The 17,930-nt window shown below is 33.7% G+C and overlaps 1 protein-coding gene across 2 annotated transcripts in view; it reads left to right on the top strand.

Moving 5' to 3' along the window:
- Positions 1-14,202, top strand: part of LOC106054903 (transmembrane cell adhesion receptor mua-3-like) — a 115,367-nt gene extending 101,165 nt beyond the window's left edge. For both annotated transcript variants that reach the window (XM_056045737.1, XM_056045738.1), the window contains exons 17-23: positions 549-616; positions 947-1,096; positions 2,437-2,473; positions 3,725-3,759; positions 9,304-9,394; positions 10,946-11,181; positions 13,251-14,202. In XM_056045737.1, the coding sequence (XP_055901712.1) occupies positions 549-616; positions 947-1,096; positions 2,437-2,473; positions 3,725-3,759; positions 9,304-9,394; positions 10,946-11,181; positions 13,251-13,420 (787 nt within the window). In that variant the 3' untranslated portion in view covers positions 13,421-14,202. The remainder of the gene's footprint in view (positions 1-548; positions 617-946; positions 1,097-2,436; positions 2,474-3,724; positions 3,760-9,303; positions 9,395-10,945; positions 11,182-13,250) is intronic.
- Positions 14,203-17,930: the final 3,728 nt, after the last annotated feature.

Raw genomic sequence — 17,930 nt, 5'->3', positions numbered from 1 at the left:
AGATGAGAGCCTGGGCATTGGCTATGGTTGGAACTTTGTCACCCACGTAGCAGTTACCCATCTCCAAAAGGAATGGGAATAACTGATACAGTTTGGGATCAGCAGTGTCTGCCTGGGTGTAGAACAGTGTTACAAGTTGCATAAGGGTCTCATGTTTCTGGTTTTTCCACTGAGTTGATACCCAAAGCCTTAAAATTTCCAGTGTTAGGGTTTAGTCACAAGGCAGTTGAGGTTAGGATTCAAAGTTTTCTTTAATCCTATATAGATTGCCAACCAAGGTTAACAAAACCCTCCTGCCAGAAGATTTCTGGTTTAGGACTCCAGATATTCACCTTCTGCTGAACCTAATATCTGAACCACTTGTGAAGGTCAGGAGTTGGACTCGTTGTCAAAGACTATTTGAGACACATGTCAATCAAAGCATTGTATAGGTGGTGAATTGCTTACATTCATTACCACTGTATCAAAAATATAACTATACACTAAAAGTAATTTATTATATAATCCAATCTATTTCATTGGGGATTTATTTTGTTTTAATTAAATAGATCTGATGGAAAACTTGGAGAAAGTTTACTTGAAGTACATTTACCTTCTAACAGTATTCTAGTAGCAGGTAAGGCAACACAAATAAACATCAAGCTGTATTTATATACCATAGCTAAATCCATTACAGTTCTCTGTCATAATGAAGAGATTAACTCTTAATCTCCATAATTATTTTCACGTTCCGACGGAATTATTCATTTTGTCCATTACTATTTTATAAGCCCTTTATGATGTTTACTATCAAAATTATCAAGTATACGGGTAAAGGGAAATGGAAGCTCTTTTTATATAACACAAATTAAACATCAAAAATTAATTTAATGGGGTCAAATCAATGATGTCATTTAGAAGAGAAAGAGTTAAGACTGATTATCTTGACATTTTTTTATTCCCAAAGATTTAGATGAATGTGCAATACAAGAAAGAAATGATTGCTCACCAAATGCTAATTGTCTGAATACACTCGGTAGTTTTATATGTGTCTGTAAACCTAAATATGATGACGAGTCAGCGAACAAGAGTCTTAGACGAGGAAGAATTTGTGTAGGTAAGTGAATTTGTCGATGGGGTTCTTTGATTTATTGGCCACTTTTAATTGTTGTTTCTCTAGAACATTTCTTTTAAATTTTATCTCATACATATAATCTAATAGATTTTTATAAGTTTAAGAAAAAAAATTAGTAACTAAATATAAAATCAAAATTAAACTTTTAAATAACGTCATAACTTTTAAAACTGTCACCTGATGCACATACCTTGCCGTGGTGTGACAGCTTGAGTGCCTCAATGACCCTCAGAGCTATACCAGCAGGAGCTCATTGCTCCTGGCCGAACAGGTCTGACAGGCCAGACAAAAGGTGCATCCCCCTCCCCGGGACATAGGGGTTGTGCGATAGGCTAACAATCTGTCCATGGAAAAAAAAATAGTGTTATAGAAACTAGAGCAAAAACACAAATACTAAACATAATCAAGAGTAGAGTTCCATAAAGGAGACTTATGAAGCTGTGCAGGAAAAGTTGAATGAGCTAGGCAGGCCTTAGAGTGGAACCCCCAGGGAACAAGATGTAGAGGAAGACCAAAAAGAAAATGACAACGCAGTATTAGAGGAAGCCAAGAGGACTGGAAAGAGCTAAGAAGCCATAAAAAAACTAGCAAGAGGTCGTGGAGAGTGGCGTGTTTTTGCTGAGGCACTATGTTCCATGAGAACTCAAAGGAATGATGATAATGATAACTTTAAAAAAATGGTAATAGCGTGAGGATGAAATATAGATTCAGGTTATTAACTTCCATTTAGTAGTTGAAATGTAACGTTTCTTTCCAGCCTCAAACCAAATTCCATAATAATGAAAAAAAGATCCTAACCACTGAGCTGAGAAACTTCTTTTCAAAGCATTGCTTCTTACAAACAGCTAAGCTTATGTTGTACTTCTTGTGGGGCTAACCACTCTGTATCTGTTTGTAAGCTCTTGAGAAGATTGTTATCAAATTGTTTTGTCAGTTTCAATAAAGCTTTTTGACATCCCATAATAAATTCCTTACACAGGATACATACAAAATATTTGAAGTGTACTACACCCTTCAGCAGCGTCTGATCTGACAAAATATTTGAAGTGTACTACACCCTTCAGCAGCGTCTGATCTGACAAAATATTTGAAGTGTACTACACCCTTCAGCAGCGTCTGATCTGACAAAAATCTAATTGTGCATTGCTATGCCTATGAAATCTCAACCCTCCCCACACACTATAATACAAAAGTATTATCTTAAAGGAGGAGGCCTTTATGTTTTTTTAAATATAATACAGATGTTGTAATATAATACTATTTTGTAGACTAGAACTTTAATTACGTTTTAATTAATTACATTTTTTTGTTTCTTTTCTCAGCCAGTAAAATTGGTGATGATGGGCAACATAGTGAAGTGTAAGTTCTACTCAGTCATTGGTTTGTAGCTCCGACCAACTAGTAGAACTTAACCTGTATATGCGTATTATTCTTTGGATGTAGAACTAGAAATAAACTAGAACAAACTTCTTTTTAAACAAAACTAATTAGAATTTTTAAAAAATAAATATATAAAAGCTTTCAACTTCAACATAGATGTATGTAGAAAATCTAGCTAAATATGAAATGGTTAACAAACTATAACTTGCTAAAGTACACCTCTTTCTGTCATACATCTCTAGCTTCTTCTTCTCTTTAACTTTTACACCTCTATTCTTAAGCTGAATTACGACAGAACATTAGGCAGTGGCATGACTATTTGGATGTTTAACATGCCTGAAAAAGTGACCTATCTAGCATGAACATAGCATTTGTTAATGTGGAATACTTCCTCAATGCATATAAATAAAGTACATTGTAAAATAAAAACATATTTAGTTTCATCACTTAGCTTTAAAGCTAGAGCCAAGAAGTTATTAGTTCTTAATTATTTTGTTATTCATTTGGACATAATTTAAATTAATTTAAATTTCTTTATCTTTATATGTCTAAATTTAATTCAGAGGTGGCTGTTTTTTTAATAGTAAAAGATACCCAATTCCTTAATAATCATTTAAAGCATGTTTATTTAAGCTTTGATTTCTACTCTAGCAAATATAATCTTCAGCTTTATGTGTAATCAATACTCCCTAAATGTACAAACGTCTGTACATCAGATTTGATTACATTTTCTTTTCACATTACAGCGTGGCTTTAATACAAATAGAGAAGAATCTAATAGCTAGCAAGTCAAAAACATATGGGATTATAATGTGATCAAATTATGAATCGTATGGTTTAATCTATGAAATGCTGTATTTGTTGATAAATAACCTGCTTGTTTTCATAATGACCCTGCTAAGTCGTACAGAATGCCAAAACTAAGGTGTAAAGACTGTCTTGTCCTGTGGTATACATTCTCATTCAATGGTCACCATCCCCTGGCGTCCTGAGGGAGGTTTCGGCTAGTTATCTTGTATGAAACAGACACTTTGCAGTGCAGACATTGTGTCACTTAAAAAAATGCAAACTAAAACCTTAAGTTGTAGCAATGATGTCTTCTCTGTTTCTTTTTAAAATGACAGCATTAATAAAACTATGTCATAATGTGTCTTTTGACTCATTATTCTAAGATACAAAAGTAAACATTGTAATAATAACCTAATATTATTCAATTTCTTTGTATTACAGGTGCTCATCTGATAAATGTGAGACTAATTGGGAATGTAAGTTTAATAGTTTTCAACCATGAAAATACAAGTATTCATGCATAAAGAATACAATTTATTTCTTACTTTTGAACATTGTACCTCAAACAACAATGATTCAAATGAGATAACAATAGCATTTTCTGTGTTTAAAAAAAAGTTATTTAAGAAACAATCCCAGTCCATGTGCTCAATTTTGCAACTAATAACTTAAATTTTGTTTCCTAGTCTAATTGTCAGTCAGTTATATATTTTTATTTTACCTCATTTGTCTCTCAGTCATCCCATCAAAATAAACAGTAACTGCAAAATTGTGTGGAAAAAAAACAACTATTAAAAAACATTTTTTATCTATACTCGTAGGAAATTTGAATTTCTTTTTTTTTTTTTTTGTGTTAGCCACAAATTTTTTTTAAGTTAGCTGTGTGGTTGTAAAATGTACATTGGAAACCTTAATGAAGATCTCATTCTAAATCTCAAGAAAACAAATAGTACCAATAATAGGGTTCTAGTTTTGTCATTTATTTTCTTCTTCTTCTTCATCGTTCTCATTGTTATGTTGGAGTGTTCATATGACTAGACCAATATATGAGATGAACTGCGCAGTGGTTTCCAAATCAGGGAGCTCTCTATATAGTTTTCTTTCTATTGGGGTGATTTGGGGCCAATGTCTTATACGGGCCTCTTGGTAGAGAGAGCAGTTTTGGAGGATGTGGTTGGCATTTTCTGGTGATACTCCACATGGGCAGATTTCACTGGTTCCAATTTTGTGTTGTCGCATTCTGTTGTGTCCGGTCCTGAGTCGAAAGATTAGACGTTGGTCTTGTCGGGATAGCTAATAGTAAGCATCATCTTTCTTGTGATTTGGATGGGAGCTCGTCCATTTCTCATTTATTTTATCTACAATTAATTTCTTCATTTCTTCTGGATAGAGTGCAGAGTTTACTTGTGAGTTTGTTCTCCCACTCTTGTCGAGTGTGTCAGCCTTCTCATTTCCTGCTAGTTGTATGTGAGCTGGTATCCATTGAATAACAGTTTTTTTGCTGTTGTGGTTGAGCTTTGTAAGTGCTGTTCTGAGGTTTTTAATATAAGGGGAATCAGAGTTTTGGAAGCTTTGGAGAGTTGTTTTTGCGTCTGTAAGAAAGACAATCTGACTGTGAGGGGAACTTGGATGATTTGCTAGCATGGTAGCAGCTAGTGCTAGTGCTTCCCTTTCTGCTCTGTGACTGTCAGAGAGCTCTCCAGTTGCAAAGGATTTTTCTAGTTTTCCTCCATCTGGCCATTCGATAAGTATTCCAGCTCCTCCATTTGTGGTGGCTTTATGGGATGAGCCATCCGTGTAAACTCTGATCCACTGATTGCTAGGGTAATTGGTATGTAGAAAACAGTTCACTATTTCCTTGAGCTCTGTTGGTCTGTAATCAGATTTTCTTTTTATGTTTTCAATATGGTCCCTTATAGTAGGAAGAGGGCTTTTGTCCCAGGGTGGAGATTCATTATAGTGTATCGAGGATTCCAGAGTAATTTTTTCAAGTTGGTGTTTCTTTTTTAGGTTTAGAGATTCATGTATGAAATTGGTCCTTTTGAGAGGTTTTTTTGTGCCAGTTTTGTGGATTTTTGTTCTGAGTGGGTGCCTCTCCAAGGTTTCCAATTTAGTGAATTGGGAAAGGATTTTTATTTCTCTTCTTTCATCCAGAGAGATCAGGGCAGCGGTTTCCTCCATAGCTCTTATGGGTGTTGTTTTGATTGCTCCTGTCATTATCCTTAGACCAATATTTTGAACCTTGTCTATTTTTCTTAGGTTGGTTTGGGCTGCTGAGCCCCATGCTGTGGCACCATATTCTAGTACAGGTCTTACATAACTGGTATAGGTCTTTTTCAGGATGTTGTGATTAGCTCCCCAATCTGTGCCAGCTAATTTTTTCAAGAGGGATAGTCTCTGGATGCCTTTACTCTGTGTTTTATCTATTTGGTTTTTCCAGGTTAGTCTCGGGTCATAGGTGACTCCAAGATAAGTAGGGCTGTCATTTTTTTCTAAAGCTTCCTTATCTAATGTTAATTTTATTGTTTTGTTGACAGTGAGAATATGCTATATGTTGTCTTTTTTGTGTTAATGGACATGCCCCAGTCTTTGGACCAATTATTGAGTTTATCAAGAGCATCTTGTAATCGAAATTTCGATGTTCCTACATATTCTTCTGTGCTAATTAAGGCAAGGTCATCTGCATACATGCTGCTCTTAACTTTTTTGGGTAGGTTTTGATTTAGATCGTTTATAAATATTAGGAAAAGTGTTGGGGATAGGACTCCTCCTTGGGGGACGCCATTTTTTATACCCACTGTGTGGCTTCTTTGTCCTTGCATGCAAACTAAGGCTTTTCTATTATTTAGGTATTCCTTTATCCAGTTGTACATTCTGTGGGATATGTGATGCTGGATTAGCTTGAGCAAGAGACCTTGTTCCCAGACTTTGTCAAATGCTTTTTCTAAGTCAACCCACACAATTGTTGTTGGTTTCTTTTCTTGAAAGCCGTCTTCTATTTCTTGTGTGATGAAGGCAATTTGATCTTCTGTTGATCTGCCTTTTCTAAAGCCAGCCTGGGCTTCAGTGAGTAGGTTATTTGACTCAAGGATCCATGTCAGCCTTCTATTTATCACTCTTTCCATCAGTTTGCAAGTACAGCTAGTGAGGCTGATGGGACGGTAGCTATCCAGTTTATTTCTTGGCTTGCCGTGCTTTAGTATAGGGATCATAATGGCTTTTTTCCAGATGTTTGGAATTCTGCCAGATTTCCAGCTAGCATTGAATATTTGTAGCAGTTTTCTTTTGGCTTGAGGACCCAAGTGAAGAAGCATGTCATTTGATATTTTGTCTGGGCCCGGGGCTTGTTTTGGTTTGAGGACTTTTAGGGATTCATCTAGTTCCTTCATTTTAAGATTAGTGGTCATTCCCAAGGAGTAAGCTGGATTGTTTTCTTTAAATTTATCTTGGATTTCTGAGTTTACATCTTTATTTCTACTTTCATTAATTTGTATTTGACCTACGCTTTGGAAAAACTTAATGAATTCATTTGCTGCTTCTTGGCCTTTCAGGGGTTTGTTGTCCTTTTCTATTACTATAGGAGTTGTTCTGTGTTCTTCCTGGTTGAGACATTTGGCTATACGCCAGAGTTTGTGGCCATCTCTATCTACGTTTAGTTGTTCTGTTTTTTCATGCCAACTTTTCCTCATGGCGGAAAGGTAATTTTTCCTGAAAACTGCGTTAGCTGCTTTTAGATTTATGTTATTTTCTATACAAGGGTTATTTTCTACTGTGTTTCTGGCTTCAATAGTGGCATTGTGGAGTTGTTGAAGGTGATCAGACCAGTTGGGGATATAATCTTTTCTTGCTCCTCTAGGAATTGATTCCTTAGCTGCTAGGAGGATTGCTTTGGAGAAAGCTGAGAATGACTTATTAACCTGATTTGATTTGCAGTTTATTGAAGTTGTGTATAGGTCTGTGAGCTTTGAGAATAGGTGCCAGTTGGCTTTTTTGTAGTTCCATCTGGGGATGGTGGAGTTTTCTGATATTTTGAAGGAGGTATCGATACTGATCAATATGGGTCTGTGGTCACTGGTGGCTAGCTGGTCTGCAACTTCTCTGGTGCACTTTTTGGATAAGTTGTCTGTTGCTAAGGCTAGATCTGGAGTGGTTGATGTTAGCCAGGCTCTTGAAAAAAAGGTTGGTTTGTCCTCAGGTTTATTTAGCAAGATAAGTCTGTTCTCTGCTTGCCATTCTTCAATTTCTTCTCCCCTGGCATTTAGGTCTGGGTATCCCCAGCTCTGAGAGTGACTATTCATATCTCCTAAGATTAGACAGTCTTCTTGGTCAGGTATTTGTATGTGGTCAATCTCTATTTCCTTGTCTGGTGGGAAGTAGCAGTTAAATAGATTAATATTTCCATCCGGGAGAATTAGCTTAGTTACCATTATTTCTGATTCTGAGGAGTTGGGCATAGTTACGTCTGTGGTAGGGATGTCATTTTTAATGAGGGTGAGTATTCCTCCTTTGGGTCTGATTTCTCTATCTTGTCTGATGCAGGTGTAGCCTCTAATGGAGAAACGAAGATTACTGTTCAAATGAGTTTCTTGGATGCAAGCTACATCAATTTCTTTCTCATGCAGAAATATTTTTAGAGCTTCTTTTTTCTTTTGGATGCCCTCTGCGTTCCATTGTAAGATTTTTAGACTTTTGGTCTTGGAGTGTTGGCCAGTAGTATTTACTTTCTTGTCCCTGCTCCTGGCTCCACAGGCAGAGATAGAAGAACCACCAGCTCGCTTGTGTGGGCTCCTTCGAGGCGGAGAGCCCGGCCCCCTACCTGCGCGGCGGGATTCCACAGGCAGGACGCCACATCTATTAGAATCGTTACTGAACTCCAACATAGATGAGGTTGCGTGTCAATGTGTTATGCACCAGGAGGCCCATTGACTCCGACTTCAGCCTGCTTTTCTTTCTGGGTGTGCTCCCATAGCCTTTGATCATCCAAGATCATCTGCAAGGCAGCAGGTGTTTATTTTGGAGGTTTTTTCTCCTAGATGAACTGCTATCCCTAGCTAACGGGTTTCATCTACCCGGGTTTAGAGTTAGAGTGCCCTATACTCGCTTTTTGCAATCATTTCCCTGGATTTCTGAGATGTTTTTAGTAAATATTCTAACCACTGGAATACTTCACCTCATCCTCCATGACTGCAAACCAGTTGGTCCACGGCTGTTTATTTGCTATTCACAGCTAACCCTTATATCTAAGGGTCTTTCCCCTATCCGCCACCTGGGGACGCGCTTGGTAGAAGGTGGTAGCTCCCCCAAGGTCATTTATTTGTTTTTACCTATTTGTTAACTTGTGCAGGTTATGCAGGGTATATGTGCAAAAATATTCTATTTTCCATATCAGGCAACTCTCCATATAGTCTTCTATAGCTGTGTTTTGGTCCCAGTATTTTGAAAGCTTGTCCATTTTTGGTTTATTCTACACACTATTATTTTCTTCATTATTTTGGGATAGAGAATTTTCGATTGCTTATTCATTCTCCAATATATGTCAGCTTTTTTCATTTTCTTCTATTTCAATGTGTCTTGGGATCCATTAGAGAACAGTTTTTTTGCTATTGTTGTTGAGGTTTGCTTGCAAGAGTTATTTTATTGTTATACAGAAGGCATTAGAATTTTTCAAGCTTTGAAGGACAGACTTGTATTTATTTAATACAATTTATTTTCCTATTCATCACACTCTGATAAAAGTGTTTTGCTTTTTAAAAATATTTTTAATGTATTTTTCAAAAATATCCTGTTAATTAAAGATATTTATTCTTAGGTCAAAAATAATACCATTAGGTTATGAAACCTCAAACATTGTTTATTAAGGCTAAATGGCATTATAGTAGTAATGCAACTGAAAAAGGGTTAAATAAATTATAAAGCTATAACCTCTCCTAATGTAGTCAATTTTACATAAATATATATATAATTAACCAAATATAATATTGTCATAATTTTGACACACAATTCATTTCCCTTCATTTCAGATGTAGCTCTGGCCTTAGTTATATTTCTGCTATTTGTCTTCACATTTATCACTTATGAAATCATTCAAAGGAAGCAAGATTTCTCAGCCAGGTACAACATTTTGTTTGAAACCTTTAAGCATACACTACATTAGTGTATTGACGCATACAAGTTTGCAGACAAGTGAAAGAGTCCACATGATAGGATGAGTGGCTAGGCAAGTAAAAAGAAGTCTGCCAAGTGTACTACAGCATCATTTCTCAAACTGAGGGGTGGGGGAAGAATGCAAAGTTAGTCAACTAATTTTTTTTTTAAGGGACAAAATCCATGAATGAACATTAAATAGCTGCCAAAACTTTTAATTAAGAAAAGTTATTTTATCTTCTAAGTATGACTTTTTAAATTGTATACAGTTTTCACCAGATGCATCTTTACCAAGATTGATATCAAAACTTTTTGAATGTCAGAGCTTATGTGATTTTTCTTGATTTTCTTATGTCAGAACAGTCCCATTTCTATCAACATTGTTATGCAAATGACTTGCAATCACCACATGAGGTCTTACTAAACATGAAGATGATCTTAACTCTTTGACTCCGGAATTATTTTCCGCATTTGGACAATTAATTTTTTTGGCCATTTGTGAAAAGAATGTTTTATAACTTTTTTTTTTTTTTTTTTTATTAGAAAATGGTATATTTAGTATAGAATTAACAGAAATGCCTGCCCTTTTGATTTAGCAAAAAGCAATTATTATAAAACAAAAAATTAATGTTTGAAAATTAAAAATAGAAACTTACAGACTGTGAAAAAGCCTCCAGGATCTAGATCTGGACCTGATCTTAGAAAAAATGTATGATCCATATTGAAAAAAAAACTATTTTTTTATCATATTTATCCATTTTGTCACAAATCTTTATATAGAAAGCACAGCTAAAACACATTGAATTGAAATTTTGAGCTAATTATCCATGTCACTACTATTGGAAAATAAAAACTGACCCCCTTGGAGGAGTCTCTAAGTCTATACTAGGAAATATATCATGATCCAAAGTAGAAAAAAATATATTCTTTACGATATTTATTCATATTTCCACATAACTTTATATTAAAACCAATTAAAAAAACATAAAATGAATGTTCTGAGCTCATTATCACCTTTCACCATCATCCAGAACATAAATCTAAAGAAAATAGAGCCTTTTTAAAACCCCACTCTTTCAAAAAATCTTTCACTGTTAAAATACATTGAAAGAAGGAAATTCCAGATGTTTAGCAAAGGGAAACTATTCAAGATAATATTTTAAGCAATTAAAAACATATTCGGGAGGAACAAAAATAAAAACAAATCAAAACATCAACATTGCCAGCATTAATACAGCCTTATAGCTGTAAAAAATCAATGATGGGAGCATCCTTCTGAAGTCAAAGAGTTAAGAAAATCAAGCCAACTACAGACATATTTCCTTTGCATAAAAAAATGATGAAAGCCTAGGCATTAGCTGTGGTTGTTTCTGATAGCTTCTGACAACCAATCCAACTTCACAGTAATAATAAAATGTGCTTTCCCCAAATGTGGAACAGTGTGTACCACATAAATGTTTCCAGTAGTTTCTGTGTCCAATTAACTTTGTATTGAAGAAATTATTCTTTGTTGTGCAGAAAGCTATATGAAAAATTTGGAACAACAAAGATTCGCAAGTTAAGACAAGCAAGCATGAGAAGGTTACAAGCAAGTAAACGTAAAAAACAGGAAGAAAAAAAACTAAAAAAAGAATCGAATAAAAAAAGAAAAGAAGAAATGAAAGCTTCAAAAACTGAAGAGAAAAAAGTGAAAAAGGAATCAAAGAAAAAAAAGAAATCTGGGAAGAAAATAGAGGAACAAACAGAGGCTAAAGGTACTATATTTTTATTTAAATTGGACTATGTTGTCTTTACTTGTCTATTTACCTTTACCTATCCCTTAGTCTGTTGGACCATTGGGGCACCAAGCAGGATTTGTCGACAGTCTTTCTCCATTCCTCCCTGTCTTTTGCCTTGTTTAAAACCTCTATCAATGGTAGGCCTGTCCATTCATTTATGTTGACCTCCCATCGCTTTCTCTGTCTGCCTCTTCTTCTTTTTCCTGGTACTGTTCCATGAAGGAAGGTCTTTGCTAGCCCTGTGGATCTTGTCATATGGCCATATATTTTAAGCTTGCATTTCTTTACAATAGTTAGCAGGTCTATTGTCTATTACACAAATAGAATCAGAATCACTTAATAGGTAATAATGAATGACTCCAAATAAAAACCAATAACACTTAACTCTGGTATATTTCAAGGAACATTCTTAGGTACTCAACTGTTTATATAAATGACCTTTTTCATTGTATTAGTTCAGGAGCAAAGTTTAGACTACTTGTATTTGATTTCATAATATATAGAACAATAAAGATACTTTTCTTAAAGAATCAAATGAATTACAGAAATGAAAATCAAATTAGAGCATGTCTTTCCATTTAAAAAAACACTTGTTTTATTCATAGTAAGCCAGTTACACAGACTAAAAAATCAAAATATCTATTTACTATAATGAATGAAGAGTTATTATGGAACCCTATGTTGATGAAATTAAAACACAGCATATTTGCTTATAAAGAAAAGAATAATTTAATCAAACAACATAAAATTAAAGTGCATTTAACTGTGGTTAGACCAATATAGGAGTAGCTGTGGCTGAGCTGTAAAGCGCCTGGCTTCCATACAGAGGGTTCTGGGTTCAAATCCTGGTGAAGACTGGGATTTTTGAATGTCAGGATTTTGGGGCGCCTCTTGAGTCCATCCATCTCTAGTTGGTACCTGACATTAGTTAGGGAAAAATAAAGGTGGTTGGTCATTGTGCTGGCCACATGACACCCTCGTTAACCGAGGGCCACAGAAACAGATGACCTTTACATCATCTACCCTGAATGGGGTAATTTCCTTTTTTTTCTTTTATACCAATATAAGAACATTTCTCCATTTAGGACCCCTTAACTCAAGAAAAACATAAAGATTCAAAATGGGTTTATAAACAAATGGTTATTAACCTTTGACTAACACCATTAGTAAAATCACTAAATTTAGAGATACTTCAGGACAGAAGACTAAAAAGTAAAGTAATAACAAATAAGACTCAGAATCATAATTTACAAATACAAAAAAAACCAACACAATTGAGTAAAATACTCAGAAAGACACAATTAAAAATGCACATTTCTTAGTCCATATGCCATGAAAATTCTTCCTAGAGCAAGGAACAGATTGCCGATACAGATGACTTAGGAGAGGTTAATTCTAATAACATGTATGACTAGATTGATGCATTGATATGCATAGGATCTTCTGTTGAGAAGGAAAATCTGTAATTTATAAGATTATTTAAATTATGGTACTTGCCCAAAAGGATAAACACATTTTAAGATGAAACTAAATAACTAAAGCTCAAGTCTGTAGCCTTCTTTGTCTTTTGAAATGTGATTTCTTTAACTCTGATGTGCTTAGCTTTTTAACTCCCATTATCTTGGGCTTTTTTCCCCCAAATCAATATAAAACTAGTTATTACCATTGAACTAAATGCTATACCCCTGCTCATATCTTACACCTACCTTTTAATTGATAGTGTCCATGTTGTCTCAAAAACAGGGGGATGTTATTTATTGAACAGCTTATTTTTTCTAAGTGAAATTCAACCATTTTCAGTTTAAGCCAATACTTATTTTTTTTCCACTACTGAACCAGCCTATTAGATTTTAAGGGTTGTTATTGGCTTTAAGTTCTAAAAAATTAAAGGGACAGTTTCTAAATAAATATAAATTATCAGTACCAGTACATGCTAAAAATGCTTTATGATATAAAATTGATTGTTAAGTTATTCTTTATATTTTCATATTTAACAAATGTAACTGGATATATACATAAACTGCTTGTGTGCACTTTTTTCTTAGATCCTACAGAAGATCAGACTGTTGAGATTGTTTATCCACCATCATTACCATTTGCTGAAGATGAAATTGTTGACATAGAGGATTATAATTTGCCTGGTAGTGTCAATACTAGTTCAGAAGATAGGCCTTGCAAGAAATTTGTTTCTCAAATTGAAGAATCACCTGTGTAAATAAGTAATGCACAGCTCATCATATGGATCATCTGATCAATAAAATACCACATATCTAGGCACTTATCATAGTACCATTATGATGTAAAATCCATTTATTATAGTAAAATTATATATTTCAACAGTGGATTTAAGAAAAAAAAATGTAATTAATTTTTTTTTCCATAAATATTCCTTTGGAAAAGAATTAGACATTATTTGATTGCTGCTTTTTGTTAAATTTATTTGAAATAGTTTCCCTTTCTTATTTGTATCACTTTCATCAGGTTCTAAATGTGTTTGATAAATGTTATGAAAATGATAAATGCGCTTAGTATTTTTTCACAATAATAGTTATTTCCATAGGAGATTTGACTGTAGGACTTTTTTTTTCTAGATCAAATATTTGTAACTTATCTGATATGACAATGTAATTATGAAAATGGCTAAACACATAACTGGTTCAATATACACACACATGGCCATTGTGTTGTGTCAGCTTTAACACATTGAATGAGCAATTAGTTAATAAACATGAATTAAGCAGCACTTCTGAGATTCTCACCTTAACCTATTCCTTAGTCTGTTTGACCATTGGGGCGCCAGACATGATCTATCGGCCATCTTTTTCCATTCCTCTTTTTTTGCTTTCACTATAATCGCTTTTGATTTTGTCTTCCCATTGCTTTCTTTAGCACTTATTTTTCCTGGTACTGTTCCCTGCAGGAAGATCTGTGGTTAGAAGGCATGATTGCCATCGTGATCCCATTTTGAATTTCCTCATTTTTGAAGTGGTCTTTGCAGGTGATATGAAATAAAAGTAGTAAAAGGAGATTGTCCTCTTTATATCACTTACCCCTTAAGCCAGTGAGAATGTAAAAAGAAGAAGCAGACAAAGAAAGTGATGGGAAAATATAATTAAAGAATGAATGGACCTGTTATTGAAAGCCATTCTATTTAAGGGAAAAAGACAGGAATGGAGAAAGATGGTCAACAGATCATGTGTGGTGCCCCAATGATTCAACAGCGTAAGGGACTGGTGAAGGGTGACTCATAGAAAAAACTGTTCTCAGCCACTCTAATTATAAATGTGTTTTATTTTAGTATAGTGTCAACATCTCTAACAGACAGAAACTAGTGAACTCCCTTTACTTAGCCTGTTTGAATAGTAATTTACTCTTTCAGTGCAAATTATTTTATTTAAAAAAAATAGAGTTTTTTTGTATGAACAAAAAAATTAGCAAGTGGGGTAGAGAACTAATATAGCTTTTTTATTTTATTATATAATATCTAACATATTTAATTTTATTTTAAAGCAAAATTTATTGGCTACAATTATTCAAGAAAAAATATTTTTTAAAGTTTAAACTGAGCATGGAAAATGTAAATATATTTTAAAAATTTAAACTCTTGTTATAATTAAAGATTTAACCCTTTAATAATGCATTTAATCCATAAATATGGAAAAATAACAATACTAAACACATTTTATCACTTCACATCTCCACTAAGCAGTTGAGCTACCTACAGTCATTCACAACATTCACACTAAAAACTATAAAATGAATTATGCAGATTCATGTATGAACAAAATGTGCAAGCCTGTGATATTGTTCATTCATCAATGATTTTGTCCATTTATAAAAGTGATACTTTCTGGGATGAAAAAAAAATTGCTTCTTGGAGTATTTGATTTGATGTTTATGTTAGAGAATGTTATCTATTTTATACTTTGATTTTATTTTTGTGAACACATAGACAGCAAATGTTTTTCTGTGGGTCCATGATTGGGACTACAGTCATGAAAAAATATCTTCTTTTTTTTAAAAAATTATTCAGCATTCCACAGAAAATGAGTCATACAAAAAACTGGCATAATTACATCCATTAAACTATAAAATTTCATTTTGGGGTTTACCAGTATGAAAAGAGCTAAGGGATCATAACAACACTTTTTTATGTGTGTGCAAAATGATAGAACTGAGAATCAGTATTTTTTCTTTCATTTCCTCAATAGAAGTCCGGGTAAGAAAACACAAAAAAAAGAGGGGGCTTTGTTGCCATTGTTTATTTAAATTTTAATATTAATATTAACCAACCAGATATGTTAAACCTTAAGTTTTAACATTTATGATTAGTTTGTAAATTATACTTAAAATCAAATGATAATTTACATATCAGCCACATTATTGACCCTTTCATTTGCCTTCTAAAACTTGTATTAGTGCTCATAGGAAAAGTTAAGTATTTGCTTCTGCATTGGATATTATTATCATGAATGAAAGAAGATCTGTTCTATATGATAGTATCTAAGCTTTTTAGTTACCGGTAAATTAGACATTGCAATTTTTCTCATTCACAGTGTTAGAATCACATTTTCCTTTTGTACAAAAAACACATGCTCCTCAATAATACATGTACCAAAAAAAACAACAAAGCGGTCACATGTAATGCACTTGGGACTGTCTTTCAGTGGTCTTGATGGTCCATGGTTCAAACCTTACCCACTGTAACCCTACGGGAGCTTTGGGCATTGAGGTACCTTGACATTTTCTTTCTTTGAAATAGTACTGACAATAAATTTAACTTTTTTTCTTCTACACCACTAGAACATGAATTGACACTTGGAACAGGATATAATGTAGATTTTCACCTGTGGCCCTAATTAACAGCTAGCTTTTTGGTGTAAGGTATTCCATGAGAGTATATTGTAAGTGTTGATAAGTTATGCATTAAAAAGGTATATGATATTTGTAATTGTGCACTTTTTAGAAATATAAAATCAAATGTCTTAGGTTGTTTATATGTAGCATCATTTATATATTATTATTGAGTTGACAACAAACCATCTTTCAATATAATATCATTGACATTACTTAGTCTACATATTGCTAAATCTCTCCCAAGCTTATTTATATTTTATCCTTTTTTCTTTTATTATCAGCTCTTTAACTTGGACATAGGGGTGCTCTAATGGTTTGCATAACTAAATCTGCAGCTGTCCTATCAAAAGAGGGGCTTGTTCATTATCTCATGTTGTCCAGCCAGCATTTCTTCAGATGACTCTTTCTCATCACTGTACCTTAAAGGATGATTTTTTTTTAGACATTTCTGTCTTACAGTATGACAATACTATATCAACTTTCGTCTCTACACAGTATTAAGGGATTCCTTCTTTTTGCAAACCAGAATGGTGACTTGTAAAAGTACAAATTTTGTTTTTCTTTGTTACTTTGTATTGCCCCCACAGTTTTCTTTTTTTTTGTTATAGTAAACTTTATCCTTATCAAAACCAAAACAGTAAGGATATAACTGTTTAAACCCTGTGGTGAAAATCCCCAAAATTTGTTTATGCAAATGTTCAACCTTACTGTAAATATTAATACTGATGAAATTAATAATGATGCATTTACATGCAAAATAAACTTCAATGTCATTGTTATGTGTTTTGTACAACAAAGCAAACAATTTTACTTGTATATTTATTGATACATGTCTTTGCTCATACAGTACTGGTATTTCCTGAAATTGTGACTTAGAAGATGAAATAAATCAAATATAAACTTAACCATTTGTTGAAAAATTCTTAGTCATTTATTTTATTTTAAATATTTAAATGTATATTTGTATTTTTAGCAGCAACTAATTGCACACATATATATATATATGTGCTATGGTTACAATAAAAAAAAACTTATCCACTGCTGTACTACAAACTGATCAAATAGAAATATGAACCCTTTTTCAAAGTCCTTTTTGTTCCAGACCAGTATAAGAAAATTTATTTTGTAACCTGTACCATTAATAGTTTCAGCTGCTTCCTTCATTATTTATATCACTAATAAAATGTTCTCTGAAACTAATAGTTTAAGTAACCTAAGTTAAACAGTTGGATAGGTCAAGGCAGAGCTGAAAGATCCTCTACACTAGGGGTCGAATGACTACTATCCAGGGTCTCCTAAGACCCGTTGGAAAATAATTTGTATATTTTTAATTCAAATTTTGTTTTGTTCTTTAAGTGTTGTAACAATTTAAACCTATTTGTACCATGCTTGGTATGGATAGACATTTCTTATAATGTTGTAAATGGACATTACTTAGATTACATTACTACCACACAAATTAAGAAACGATCGTCAAGCATCATTGGAATTTAGGAGAAAACCCTCTGTAGTAGCCTGTCCATTAAAAGTAAGAGAATCTCAAACTTTCTAATTGCTTCATGACTTCCCCCTTCAGTCCCAGCAGGATGTACAATTTAACCAACCTGTCAACTGCCTTGAAGAAAAGGATTAAATGAGTTGCTTTGCCACCAGAAGGAATTGCAGTAAAATCAACAGCCTAACTAACATTATGTTAATAAGCTGAATGTTAGGTGTAATAGGTACACTTATTTAAAATGTTTTAAATCCGCTTTCAACTTGTGCTGCAAATATTAAAAAAGAACCTGAAAATTCCTTTACATTCCATTATGAATTGTATCTTTCATTGATTATTTTTTGCCCTACTTCTTTATCTTGTCAAAAACAAG

This window comes from Biomphalaria glabrata, chromosome 11, assembly GCF_947242115.1.
Source record: "Biomphalaria glabrata chromosome 11, xgBioGlab47.1, whole genome shotgun sequence".
Taxonomy (NCBI): domain Eukaryota; kingdom Metazoa; phylum Mollusca; class Gastropoda; family Planorbidae; genus Biomphalaria; species Biomphalaria glabrata.
Note: the sequence above shows the minus strand (reverse complement) of the source record. Positions and strands in the feature narration are given on the sequence as shown.